The sequence below is a fragment of the Eleutherodactylus coqui genome, chromosome 8 (genome assembly GCF_035609145.1).
Source record: "Eleutherodactylus coqui strain aEleCoq1 chromosome 8, aEleCoq1.hap1, whole genome shotgun sequence".
NCBI lineage: Eukaryota > Metazoa > Chordata > Amphibia > Anura > Eleutherodactylidae > Eleutherodactylus > Eleutherodactylus coqui.
The window spans coordinates 22298643-22311436 of record NC_089844.1 but is presented as its reverse complement, the minus strand read 5'-3'; the positions used below and the strand labels follow the sequence as shown (position 1 = coordinate 22311436).

The following is a 12794-nucleotide window of genomic DNA, read 5'->3' as shown; positions in this document are numbered from 1 at the left end:
ACAGCTGACACCCGCGGCCGATCGCGGCTATTAACCATTTAAATGCCGCTGTCAATTCTGACAGCGGCATTTAAATCCCCCGAACGATGTTCGGGGGTCCCGCATGGCCCCCCCGCGGTGAGATCGGGGGAGCCGTGCAGGTGTCATGGCAGCCGGGGGCCTAATGAAAGGCCCCAGGGCTGCCTTAGCAGACTGCCTATCAAGCCATCCACACAGGGTGGCTTGATAGACTGCCTGTCAAAAAGCAGTATGACGTAATGCTATAGCATTACGTCATACTGCAGGACCAACCAAAGCATTGCATCTTGAAGTCCCCAAGGGGGACTTCAAAGTAATGTAAAAAAAAATCAATAAAGTTTTTTTTAATTGAAAAAAAAAAAAAGTTGTAAAAGTTTAAATCACCCTCCTTTTGCCATATCTATTATTAAAAAATCTAAATAATAAATTAAAAATATGTATTTGGTATCGCCGCATCCGTAAAAGTCCGAACTATCAAAGTAGTGCATTGTTTTTCCCACACGGTGAACGTTGTTCGAAAAAAAAAATAAAGAACGCCAGAAATGCACTTTTTTAGTTACCCTGTCTCCCAGAAAAAACGCAATAAAAAGCTATCAAAAAGTCCTATGTATTCCAAATTGGTACTATCAGAAACTACGGGACGTCCCGCAAAAAATGAGACCTTGCTCAACTACGTCGACGGAAAAATGAAAAAGTTATCGCGCGCACAAAATGACGGCAGAAAATAATTGAAAAAAATTTAATGTCTTTGAAAAAAAAAAGAGTAGTATAGTAAAAAAAAACCTATACACGTTTGGTATCGTAGTAATCGTACCGACCCATAGAATAAAGTTATCATGTCGTTTTTGTTGCCGTTTGCGCGCCGTAGAAGCAAGACGCACTAAAAGATGGCGAAATGTCGTTTTTTTTTTCATTTTACTCCACTTAGAATTTTTTAAAAGTTTTTCAGTACATTATATGGTACTTTAAATAGTACTATTGAAAAATACAACTCGTCCCGCAAAAAACAAGCCCCCATACAGCGATGTCGATGGATAAATAAAGGACTTACGATTTTTTTAAAGGGGGGAGGAAAAAACGAAAATGGAAAAAGAAAAATGGCCGCGTCATTAAGGGTTTAATTTATTTTTTTTAATATCTTTTTCACTGACTTTTTTTTCTTTCCATTTTTTAGTTTTATTGGGGGTAAAAAGCTAACAAAAATGTTTGTTGTTTTTTTAACATTTATAGTTTTGTTTTTTTTTAAATTAGTATATTTATGCTAAAATAAAGTATGGTAACGGGTTCCTCTATTTGTTTCAGACGTTTTGATATATAATATGTATGCTTTTGGATTATTTTTTCTTTTTTATGTATATATTGTTTTATTTTGTAATTTTGTTTCACTTGTCCCCCATGAAGTCATATAAGACCTCTGGGGGACATTCACATGATTTTTATGCTTTTTTGTATTTGACACTTTTCCACTGTAGCTGGGACATCCATAGGAGCCCCAGTTACACGGGAAAACATCCCTTGTAGTGACATTAGTCACTGGCAGAGCTGGTCAAGGTCTAGTTAGACCCAGCAGCTCTGCTGTAGCAGGGAATCCCAGCGGTCACGTGACCACCCCCCACCCCAGCTCTCGTAGTAGAAGTTACACTTCTGCTTTCACTTTCTAGTACACAGCGCTCATTGAGCCCTGTATACTCGGGGAAGGAAAAGGCAGAAAGGGTTAAAAACCCTTCCTGCCTTTCCCTCCGGGTTATCAGTAGTGACTAAGAGGAGGCTAGAAAGCTCCACCATAATTTTACTATCGGTGGGGCTTTCAGCCCAGGATCAAGCACCGTATATTTACCGCGCTTGGTCCTTAATGGGTTAAGCTGTATACCCCTCACAATATGACCACTACTAACCCAGACAAGATCTACAATGCATTTGCCACATATTATTCGTCATTATACAAAGAACATAAGGGGAACATGGGGAATTGAGGGCCTAGCTTCCTTGAAACCCTCCCGCTACCCACTTCTTCCCAGGATCAATGAGAATACCTGCATCGAGATGTTATTCTGGAAGAGATAAGTGAGGCTATTGAGAACTTAAAGTTGGGGAAAGCTCCAGGGCTCGTTGGCTTTACAGCTCTCTATTACAAAAAATACAAAGATATTCTGTCAGGGCCATTACCGAATTTGTTCCAAACTCTGATGAAGGGAGACGTCCTACCTCAAGAATTTCTAAATACCAATTTTAACGCTTATTCCCGAGGCGAATAAAGACCTCCTCTCTCACAAGAGCGATAGGCCCATCTCACTGCTGAATATTGACTATAAAATCTTCACAGCTATTCTAGTGGCCCGTCTGAACCAGTTCTTTTGAGCTTTATCCACAAAGATCAGGTAGGGTTCATTCCATCTAGACAGGCCCCAGATAATATAAGAAAGGTGTTGAATATTATTGACTATTCAAAAAATACTAATATCCCTGTAACACTATTAGCTCTCGATAATCGAAAAAGTCTTTGACTCCCTGTCCTGTTCTTTATTTTGCAGCGTATGGGTTTTGACAGCGCCTTCCCACAAGCTATTAGAGCCCTTTATTCTACTCCCTCCACTCTACTAAAGTTGCCTACAACCAAAGAAACTCTCATCTCAATTAGGAGAGGTACCCGACAAGATTTACCCCCCTCACCGGCGTTATTCGCACTAGAGATTGAACACCTTGAGCTAGCTATCCGACAAAATTCCAATATAAGGGGAGTTACAGTGGGGGGGGGAGTGGAATATAAACTAAGTTTATTCGCTGATGACTTGTTGCTTACATTAACCAGCCTTTAATATTTTGACCTAAGCTAATGAGACTACTGGCCAAATGGGTGCAAATTACGGAACTTAAAATAAACCCTAATAAATGTGATATTGCTTATTTGAACTCTCCGCCCTCCCTGACAAAGCTAATCGATCTAAATTTTGGCTTACAACATCAACCCCAGTATATCCCCTACCTGGGAATTAGCCTGACTACCTCGTTAGCTACTTTATATAAATGGAACTACCCCCCTTTGATACAAAAATTGTCGGATTTGACTAAATGGGATGACCCACTACTCTCATGGGTGGGAAGGATTCACGCTTTGAAGATTAACTTACCCCGTATATTATACAGTATCTGTTCTGGACACTGCCTATTCAAATCCACCATCCAGTTCTAGCAAATTTGCAACAACATATTTTCCAATTTATTTGGGCTTCTAAGCGCCCTAGAATTAAGAATACTCTAATGTACCATCATAAAAGAAAGGGAGGTCTCTCCACTTCTAATCTAATGAAATATTATGTGGCGGCAAAAGTGGCCCAATGGATAACTACTTTGGGGGGCATTGAGGCCCCGTTGTGGGTTGACATAAAGTCCTCTAGAATAACCCCTCAGACTTTTCCTAACTTGATATGATCAGATAGCCCTAGGTATTACTAGTCCGCTCACCTATTATTCCTTGAGAATCTGGAGAAATGTTTGTTTTAAACATAACCTATTTACAAGGCCCTCTAGGATGCTTCCTATTATCCTGAATGTGAGATTCCCACCAAGCTTGAACCTTGTGCATTTTCAATGGTGAAAGATGAATGAGCTGATAGACCTCTATCATTTTGTAATGGGATTTCATCTGCTAACGTTGGCCTAATTTCAGGCTAAGTTTAATTCCCCTGCAGCGGAAATTTATTGAAGTCAGCCAGGTTTTTCATTTTTTGCACTCGCTGAACTCGCAACGTGTAATTCCCGAATTGACAATGTTTGAAAGACTTTGTAGGAATGATCCAGTGAGGAAAGGCACATTGTCCATGCTTTATAATATACTGAATAACCCTAATATAGGGGGCAAGCTTCCGTTTATGCTAAAATGGGAAACAGATTTACAAATTACTGACAGAAGAAAGATGGTACCATTGCTGTGAAACTATCTGTAAAGGCCGTCACCAGGTTACCTTAATGGAGACATCTATAAAGATTCTATATCGCACTTAGTACCGGTTAGAATAAATAAATTTTTCCCTTCAGCTTCACCCTTATGTTTCAGGGGATGTACAGAGATGGGATCCCAATTGCATATTATGGTGGACGTGTCTGGCGGTAGCCAGGATCTGGTCCTAGGTACATAGGTTACTACATAGATTATTCATAGGCCCATTCCCCAAATCTCCAATGCTGTTCCTACTGGGAGATCGCCTCCTGCAACTAAGCACCAAGCTCATAAGCTTATTCAAAATATATGTATGCCAACCATGATGCATATAGCAGCCAGGTAGAAACAGCCCACCCTGTCGTTTAGGGGGCGTTCACACGAGCGCATAAACGGCGCGTTTTTGCGCCCAATCTTATAAACGTGACCATCTGAGGCGTTGGTTTCCAATGTATTCGTTCGCACGGGCGATTTTACGGCGCGTAAAAACGGCAACCCGAAAAAAAGACGGAACATATGCGACCGAAATACGCGCCAACGCATATTCGATGGCCGAAAAGATAGTTTGCAAAGTAGGAACAAACGATAATACGCTTTCTAGCTCTGGTCATGATTGCCGAAAAAACGTTCTTTCCGGCAATTAAACGCTGTGCACGTGCGAACGTAAATACGCCTACGCTCGTGTGACCGCGCCCTTAGAGAGATGCAGAACAGGATCTCACAAATCACTTTGTGTGGGAGGCTACATGCCATACAGTCTGACACCCTAGAGAAATACGAAGTGTTGTGGGGACCTTGGATTGAGCTAGTCTATATCCCAGGCTTTAGACACAACCTACTCTCAACCTAGATCTATCTCGTTATCCAGATATTAGTGATTATTTATTGTTTCAGTCTACTGTGATTGTAAAACCAATGAAGTTTTTGTAGGTTTTTATACTCGGGAGTATTCTGCTATCATGCAAAATTTTGACAAATATGAGAAAATATATGACAAAAATGTCAAATATGCTAAAAAGCAAATTGTTGTTATTCCTCTTGCTTATTTCTCTACCTCCTGTGTGGGGAAAAGTGAATGCATGGATGACATATGCACAAGATTTTGTACTTTAATAAAATCCTTTGAAACTAAAAAACAGTCCAGAATCACTTGAATAAATGCCACAAGAAATAAAACCTGTTGGGTTTGAAAAATTAGGATTGGCCACATAGGCCAAAACTGGCTTGAGAGCAAAGTGGTTTAGACCCATCCTACACCCATCCTCTCTATTCAGCTATTGCTACATAATAATTTGTTTACTTTGATGCACAGTTCACACTAACCAATCTTTCCTGAGAAGAACAGATCTGTCAGTAACCAGTCTTGGTTTTGTTGTTTTATTTCATGGGTAAAGCACCTGAGAAACCCACACTTCCAATCTCATCCTCTTAATGGAATCACATTTTGCCAACTAGCTCTTAGAGAAGTCATTAGCACAGAGGTTCACTTAAAGGAGATGTCCCGAGGCAGCAAGTGGGTCTATACACTTCTGTATGGCCATAATAATGCACTTTGTAATGTACATTGTGCATTAATTATGAGCCATACAGAAGTTATAAAAAGTTTTATACTTACCTGCTCCGTTGCTGGCGTCCTCGTCTCCATGGAGCCGACTAATTTTTGGCCTCCGATGGCCAAATTAGCCGCGCTTGCGCAGTCCGGGTCTTCAGCTTTCTTCTATGGAGCCGCTCGTGCCAGAGAGGGGCTCCGTGTAGCTCCGCCCCGTCACGTGCCGATTCCAGCCAATCAGGAGGCTGGAATCGGCAGTGGACCGCACAGAAGAGCTGCGGTCCACGAAGGTAGAAGATCCCGGCGGCCATCTTCAGCGGTAAGTATTGAAGTCACCGGACCGCCGGGATTCAGGTAAGCGCTGTGCGGGTGGTTTTTTTAACCCCTGCATCGGGGTTGTCTCGCGCCGAACGGGGGGGGGGGTTAAAAAAAAAAAAACCCGTTTCGGCGCGGGACATCTCCTTTAATTTCTCTTCCTGCACTGTGGATGATTACTCAATATGCTCAATAAAGGACATGAACAGTACAACTTTAACGTGCACCTATAGATTTCTGTTGGGAAGTGCTGACCTATTTTATCCTTTTTTATGAACAGTACAACTGTGTGTTTTTAGTTACAATGTCATTTTCTATCAGGCTAAGTCACAATTAAGCTAGAGCTACGAGGAGACTTTTGGCTGCAACAGGTTAAATGACCAAAGAACGCTGTGTAGCCTTGCAGTCACATGCTCACATTGAGTTCAATGAGGTAGCAGTGCAAGTTGCTGGTTGCTGCGAATGCAGGTTGCAAAAAGTCCACTAAGGTTGAATTTTTTGAAAACTGCGGTCACTTCAACCTGCACCAGTTGTGAGGTCCTAGGGCTACACAGCGGTCTTTGGTCGTCGATGTGTAGCCATAACCTAATTGTAAAACTTTAATACAATTCAGACAGCACCAAAGGGTTCACTTAATTTTTCATTCAACTGTAGACTGTAAAATTTTACCTTACTAATTTTCATCTGGCAGGTTTTTGCAAACTGGGCCTGAACATCGCTGTATTCTGGGGAGCGGGTATCCACAGTTACTACTTTCAGTTGACTCTTATCCATCGAGTCCCAGGATTTGGGTAGATCCAGAGTATTTTCTGTTCAATAAAAGACATTTATGATAGTGTGCTCTACTCCCTGCCTGCTTATTCCTTCGACCTGCTTGATATATAGTGATACCTCTCCAAAAGGCCACCATACAATGTATTTGGAAAGTCTTCACACCCTTTCACTTTTTTTACATTTTGTTATGTTGTGGCCTTGTGCAAATAGCCAAACAAAATTCAAGTTTTCTCCATCATTCTGCACTCAATACCCCATAATGACAAAGTGTCAACAGAATGTAAAACTAAGATATTGCTTTGACACAAGTATTTAGACACTTGAAATTAAGCGCTGGGTTCCTCCCATTTTTCTTGATAGTGTTTTTTTCACCTTGATTGGCTTTCACCTTTTGTAAATTCAGTTGATTGGATGTAATTTTAAAAGACAGCCACCATCTATATAAGGTCCCACACTCACAATGCATATCACAGCTAAAACCAAGCCATAAGGAAGAAAGATCTGCCTGTAGAGCTTAGAGACAGAATTGTGAGGAGGCACAGATCTGGAGGCTACAAAAGCATTTCTTTTGCACTGAAAGTTCCCAAGAGCACAGTGATGCCCATAATTCTTATATGGAATAAGTTTGGACCCACCGAACTAAGTAATTGAGAAAAAAGGGCCTTTTGTAAGAAAGGTGACCAAAAACCCAATGGTCACTCTGGCTGAGCTCCAAAGATCCTGTGTGCAGATGACAGAAACTTCCAGAAGGTCAACCATCACTGCAGACTCCACCAATCTGGGCTTTATAGCAGAGGGGCCAAAAAGAAGCCTCTCCTCAGTAAAAGTCGTCTGGAGTTTGTCAAAAAGCACCTAAAGACTATGAGAAACAAGATTTTCTGGTCTGAGGAAACCAAGATGGAACTTTTTAGACTCAATCCTAAGTGTTATGTCTGGAGGAATACCATCCCTACAGTTAATCATGGTGGTGGCAACTTGTTGGGTGACGGAGACTTGTCAGGGTTGATGGAAAGCTGAATGGATACTCTTAATGAAAACCTGATTCATAGCGTAAGGGACCTCAGAGTCTGCAGGAGGGTTACCTTCCAACAAGAAAATGACTATCAACAGATGGTTCCCATCCAACCTGACAGAGCTTGAGAGGATCTGCAGAGAAGAATAGCAGAAAAATGTTCCAAATCCAGGTTGCAGACCTTGTAGCTTCATGCCCATAAAACTGGACTCTGTAGTTGCTGCCAAAGGTGCTTGGACTAAGTACTGTGTACAGGGTGTGAATATTTATGTAAATGCAAAATCATAGTTAATCAATGTTAAAAAATGTACAAAGATTTCTAATATTCTGTTTTTATGTTGTCCTAATGGGGTATTGAGTCCAGAATGATGGGGAAAACTTGATTTTTTTTTCTTTATTGGTGCAAGGCCACAACATAACAAAATGTAAAAAAGTGAAAGGGTATGAAGTTTGCAAATGCATTGTATAATTGTGCATACTGCACCCTAGAAGACCACATTGCAATGAAATTTTCGGGGGTAGTCTTAAAAAGGTTTCACTGTATATGACTAAGGGTGCGTGGTCTGTGTGCAGAAAGAAAGAAATGACCAACAACTTTTTTTTATAGAGCCCATTGTATTTTTTCACTGCTAGTCTATGATAATTACCGTGTTTAGGAAACCTCTGAATCGCCATTTCTTTTCCTGTGGGGTCCCACATCGAGCTCAGCTCCATCACGACAGTATAGTTCACTCCAGCCAGGTCAATATTTAGGTTTAGAGTCTTTTTATTTTTGGCTTTTTCCAGCTCCAAGTTTGTCATTTGATCAAATGGCACAAAGTTGCTGCCATCATAATATCTCCACTCCACCAGGTTACTGCAGAGCTCTGCCTCTCGCTCTTTGGTCTTCTTCTCTCGCACCTTCTTGATCATGTCTTGGATTTGGTCTGTCAGATTCACAACGTCTTCAGTTAATCCTGACACTTTAATCGTGTTGCTTGGCAAATCAATGTTAACAGTAACATGAAGAGTCTTCTGAAGTTCAGCAATGATCTCCTGCTCCTTGTCACCGAACTCCAGGATCCAGTCATCGGTGATGAGCTTCTCGAGTTGTTGCCTCAGTATAAGATCTTGGAGCCAAGACGATGCGTTTCTCACTGCCTCCTTGTTCTCTGCACACAGGTGGTAAATAACCGGCTCAATGTTGTCTCGCAGCTCAAACACTTTGGTCGCTTCATCTTCTACCTTGTTACTTGCAGAGCTGACATACCATAGTGCCCTGCTACAATGCTGGACTGACATACGATAGAGCCCTGTCACAATGTAAATATACACAAACTTATAATACAACAGTGCACAAGTGTTCCTCACCCCTTTCCATCGTTTTTTCGCTGACAGTTTTCCATCCCCAACTTCCAAGAGCCGTATGAGGACTTGTTTTTTTGATGGAATGAATTTTTTTTTTAATGTGACCGTTTACTGCAGCAGATAATGTATTGGAAAACTTTTGGAAATTTAAAAATGGGGTGAAATGGAGAAAATGCAATTGTACCAGTTTGGGGGCATTTACTTTGTTCAAGCTGTAGTAAAAATATGTTATATCAACTTGATACTGACCCACAGAAAACAGTTAAAGGGGTTGTCTCGCGAAAGCAAGTGGGGTTAAGTACTTCTGTATGGCCATATTAATGCACTTTGTAATATACATCGTGCATTAAATATGAGCCATACAGAAGTTATTCACTTACCTTCCCTGCGCTGGCGTCCCCGTCTCCATGGCTCCGTCTAATTTTAGCGTCTAATCTCCTGATTAGACGCGCTTGCGCAGAAGGGTCTTCTCCCATCTCTTCGGTCCGGCAGCAGCGGCGTTCTGGCTCCGCCCCCCTGGTACGCGTAACCACGTAGCTCCGCCCCTGTCATATGTGCCGATTCCAGCCAATCAGGAGGCTGGAATCGGCACATGTGATGGGGCGGAGCTATGCGATGACGCATACAAGGGGGCGGAGCCAGAACGCCACTGCTGCCGGACCGAAGAGATGGGAGAAGACCCTTCTGCGCAAGCGCGTCTAATCAGGAGATTAGACGCTGAAATTAGACAGAGCCATGGAGACGGGGACGCCAGCGCAGGGAAGGTAAGTGAATAACTTCTGTATGGCTCATATTTAATGCATGATGTATATTACAAAGTGCATTAATATGGCCATACAGAAGTACTTAACCCCACTTGCTTTCGCGAGACAACCCCTTTAACTTTTGATATATTTTACTAGTTTTTAAAACTTAAAACAAATGGTGCTTTGTCATTGAATTCTTACACGCAGAGTTTTACTTTTCTGCTTTGTGAGAGCTTGCTTTTTGCAGGACGAGCTGTAGTTCTTGATATCATTTTGGGATTAATATGATTTTTAGATATGATTTTTTTTCTTAGTTTGCTTTCTGTGGAAGTGGAAGTAAAAAATTATTCTTGCCATTCTTACAGCATTCACTATGTGAGAAATCTTATATTTTAATAAAACAGACTTTTTGAATGCAGCAGTACTTATTATGTTTGTTTTTCATATTTTTTACTGTAAAAATGAGAATTTAATTTTTAAAAATTTTTAAACTTTGATAAATCTTTTCCTTTTCTCTTTGTTCTTGCGATCTTTTGATCACATCTACCTTACACTTACATTGTAATGCTTTTATATAGCAGCAATAGAATGATTAGGCCTCCGATTGCTGTGATAACAGCATCCCAGGATCATGAGGGATGGGAGGGGTAGCATTTGGAGGAGAGAGGGAGCCCCCTACTTCTGTACAAGCATTTAAGTGCTGCTGTCAGCACTGACATTTGATCTTGGCTTCCAAAGGGTTAAACATCTGAGGTTGCAGTTATCTTGTGAGGATTTAGTTTTGCAGCTTAAAGGGGTTGCCCAGTTGTAAACTTTTGATGGCCTATTCTTAGGATAGGCCAGCAATAGCAGATTGGTGAGGGTCTTCCAGACAGCTCTGTTCTACCTGCAGAGGCCAGGCATGATATTGCGGGCTAAATTCCCATTTACTTAAGTGCCTGCAATACTAAGCTTGGCCAGCACAGTGGGTATTGAGCTGTCTGCTTCCTGCAGAAATCTGATCAGTGCATGAGCAGAAAGGCTAAGCTTACAACTGATCGACAGGGGTCCCAGGCGGCAGACGCTTCCCAATCTACTATTGATGGCCTATCTTAACCCCTTAATGACCACCCATATGTCTTTTGTCGGCGTCTGTTAAGGGACTTTATTCAGCTGTGCCATCTTTTGATGGCAGCTGAATGAGAAGCCTGGCACTGGTCTCTCATGTCAAAGGGAGCGGGTGCTCAGCTGTCGAATAACAGCCTGGCACTTGCTTTAACAGTGGGGACCGAACAAACCAATCCTCGCTGTTTAATCCTTTACATGCTATGGTCACTGCGGCCACAGCATGTAATATAATGACAACGGAGGGGGATCCCTCTGTCATTCATTGGATCCCCGCAATGTGTTCTCAGGGTACCGATGGGTTGCTATGACACCCAAAGGCTTGAATGTAGCCTCTGGGTCTGCCAGCTACGGTGGCCTATGAGGTTCAGCCTCTGGCTGAGCTTCATAGGCTTTATAATACACTGCTATACTCAAGTATAGTAGTGTATTAGAATAATATTAAAGTATGGTGATAATCAAGTCCCCTAGTGGGATAAAATGTTAAAGTATTTTTTTTAAGTAGGAAAAAAAGTAATTCAAATTACGCCAAAACCCCACTTTCTCTCCTGTACTATGTGTAAAAACAAACAAACAAACAAAAACACATATGTGGTATCGCTGCATTCATAATGACCTTTTGAAAAAAGTTAGTAAGTCATTTAACCCGCACAGTGCACTTCTTGAAAAACAATACAAAAAAATGGCGAAAATAGCACATTTTCTCTATCTTGCCTTACAAAAAACAGAATACAAAACGTTGCATGGATCAACAAATGGTACTATTAAAAAGTGTAACTCATCCTGCTAAAAAACAACCCTTTCATAGCACCATTAACAAAAAAAGAAAAATGTTAGGGGTCTTTGAATGCAGTGATAAAAAAAAAAAATACATGTATTACAAAAGTGTTAAAAAGTTGCAAAAAAATAAAAAACCAATATAAATTTGGTGTGGACATAATCATACCGGCCTGCAGCATTAATTTAGTATGTTCTTAAGGGCTATTTCAGACTACCATATATCGGCCGGGTATTCATGCCGGCCGACATACGGCGTTTCTCTCTGCAGGGGGAGGAGGCTGGAAGAGGCGGGAGCAGTGCTCTGAGCTCCCGCCCCTTCTTTGTCTTCTCTCCGCCCCTCTGCACTATTTGCAATAAGAGGAGGCGGGATGGGGGCGGGGCTAAGCTCCGCGAATTAGCTTTGCCTCCGTCCTGCCTCCCCCCATTGCAAATAGTGCAGAGGGGCGGAGAGGGGGTGGAGAGGAGGCAAAGAGGGGGCGGGAGCTCAGTTCCTGCTCCTGGCTCTTCCAGCCTCCTCCCCCTGCAGAGAGAGACGCCGTATATCGGCCGGCGTGAATACGCGGCCGATATACGGTCGTCTGAAATAGCCTTATACTGCACAGTGAACACTGTTAAAAATAAAACAAGCCCTTATAGAGCTCAGTCAATGAAAAAAGAAAATGCTATGGCCTCGGAATGCGGCAACACAAAAGCAAATCTTAAAAAAAATAAAAATAGCAAGACATAAAAAAAACTGTATAAACTTAGTATCGCTGGAATCATGCTGATCAAGAGAAGAATGTTATCATGTTATTTATTTTGCACAATGGATGCCGTAAAACTGAAATCCAAAAAATAAATAGCAGAATTTCTTTTTTTTATCCCCATTCCCCCTAAGAAAAAACAATAAGTTATACAGTATATTATATGTACCCCAAAATCATCTCATTAAATACAACTTTTCCGTGAAAAAAAGAAGCTCTCATACGGCTATGTCACCTAAAGAATTAAAAAGTTACTGCTCTAGGAATGCGACTATGAAAAAATTGAAAACTTAGTTGGTCATTAAGTCCCAAAAATGGTTAGGTCATCAGTAGGTACATCAAGATAACCCCTTTAGGGCGCAGTCAGATGAGATGTTTTAGGTCCATGGCAAATGAACGCTTCTAAAAGAATCAATAGGCTCTTATAGAAGCGTTCATATGCGAGGAATTTACAGTGCAAAACAGCGCA

The 12794-nt window shown here is 41.5% G+C and overlaps 2 protein-coding genes across 2 annotated transcripts in view; one reads left to right on the top strand and one right to left on the bottom strand.

Annotated features, from left to right (window-relative positions):
* LOC136576196 (protein mono-ADP-ribosyltransferase PARP14-like) overlaps positions 1-12794 on the top strand; it is a 913674-nt gene that overhangs the window by 337318 nt on the left and 563562 nt on the right. The gene's annotated exons all lie outside the window — the stretch shown is intronic.
* LOC136577386 (protein mono-ADP-ribosyltransferase PARP14-like) overlaps positions 1-12794 on the bottom strand; it is a 69235-nt gene that overhangs the window by 10588 nt on the left and 45853 nt on the right. Inside the window, exons 12-14 of the mRNA XM_066577294.1 lie at positions 11300-11345; positions 8253-8840; positions 6489-6628 (exon numbers count right to left, since the gene is read on the bottom strand). Coding sequence (XP_066433391.1) covers positions 6489-6628; positions 8253-8840; positions 11300-11345 — 774 coding nt within the window. The remainder of the gene's footprint in view (positions 1-6488; positions 6629-8252; positions 8841-11299; positions 11346-12794) is intronic.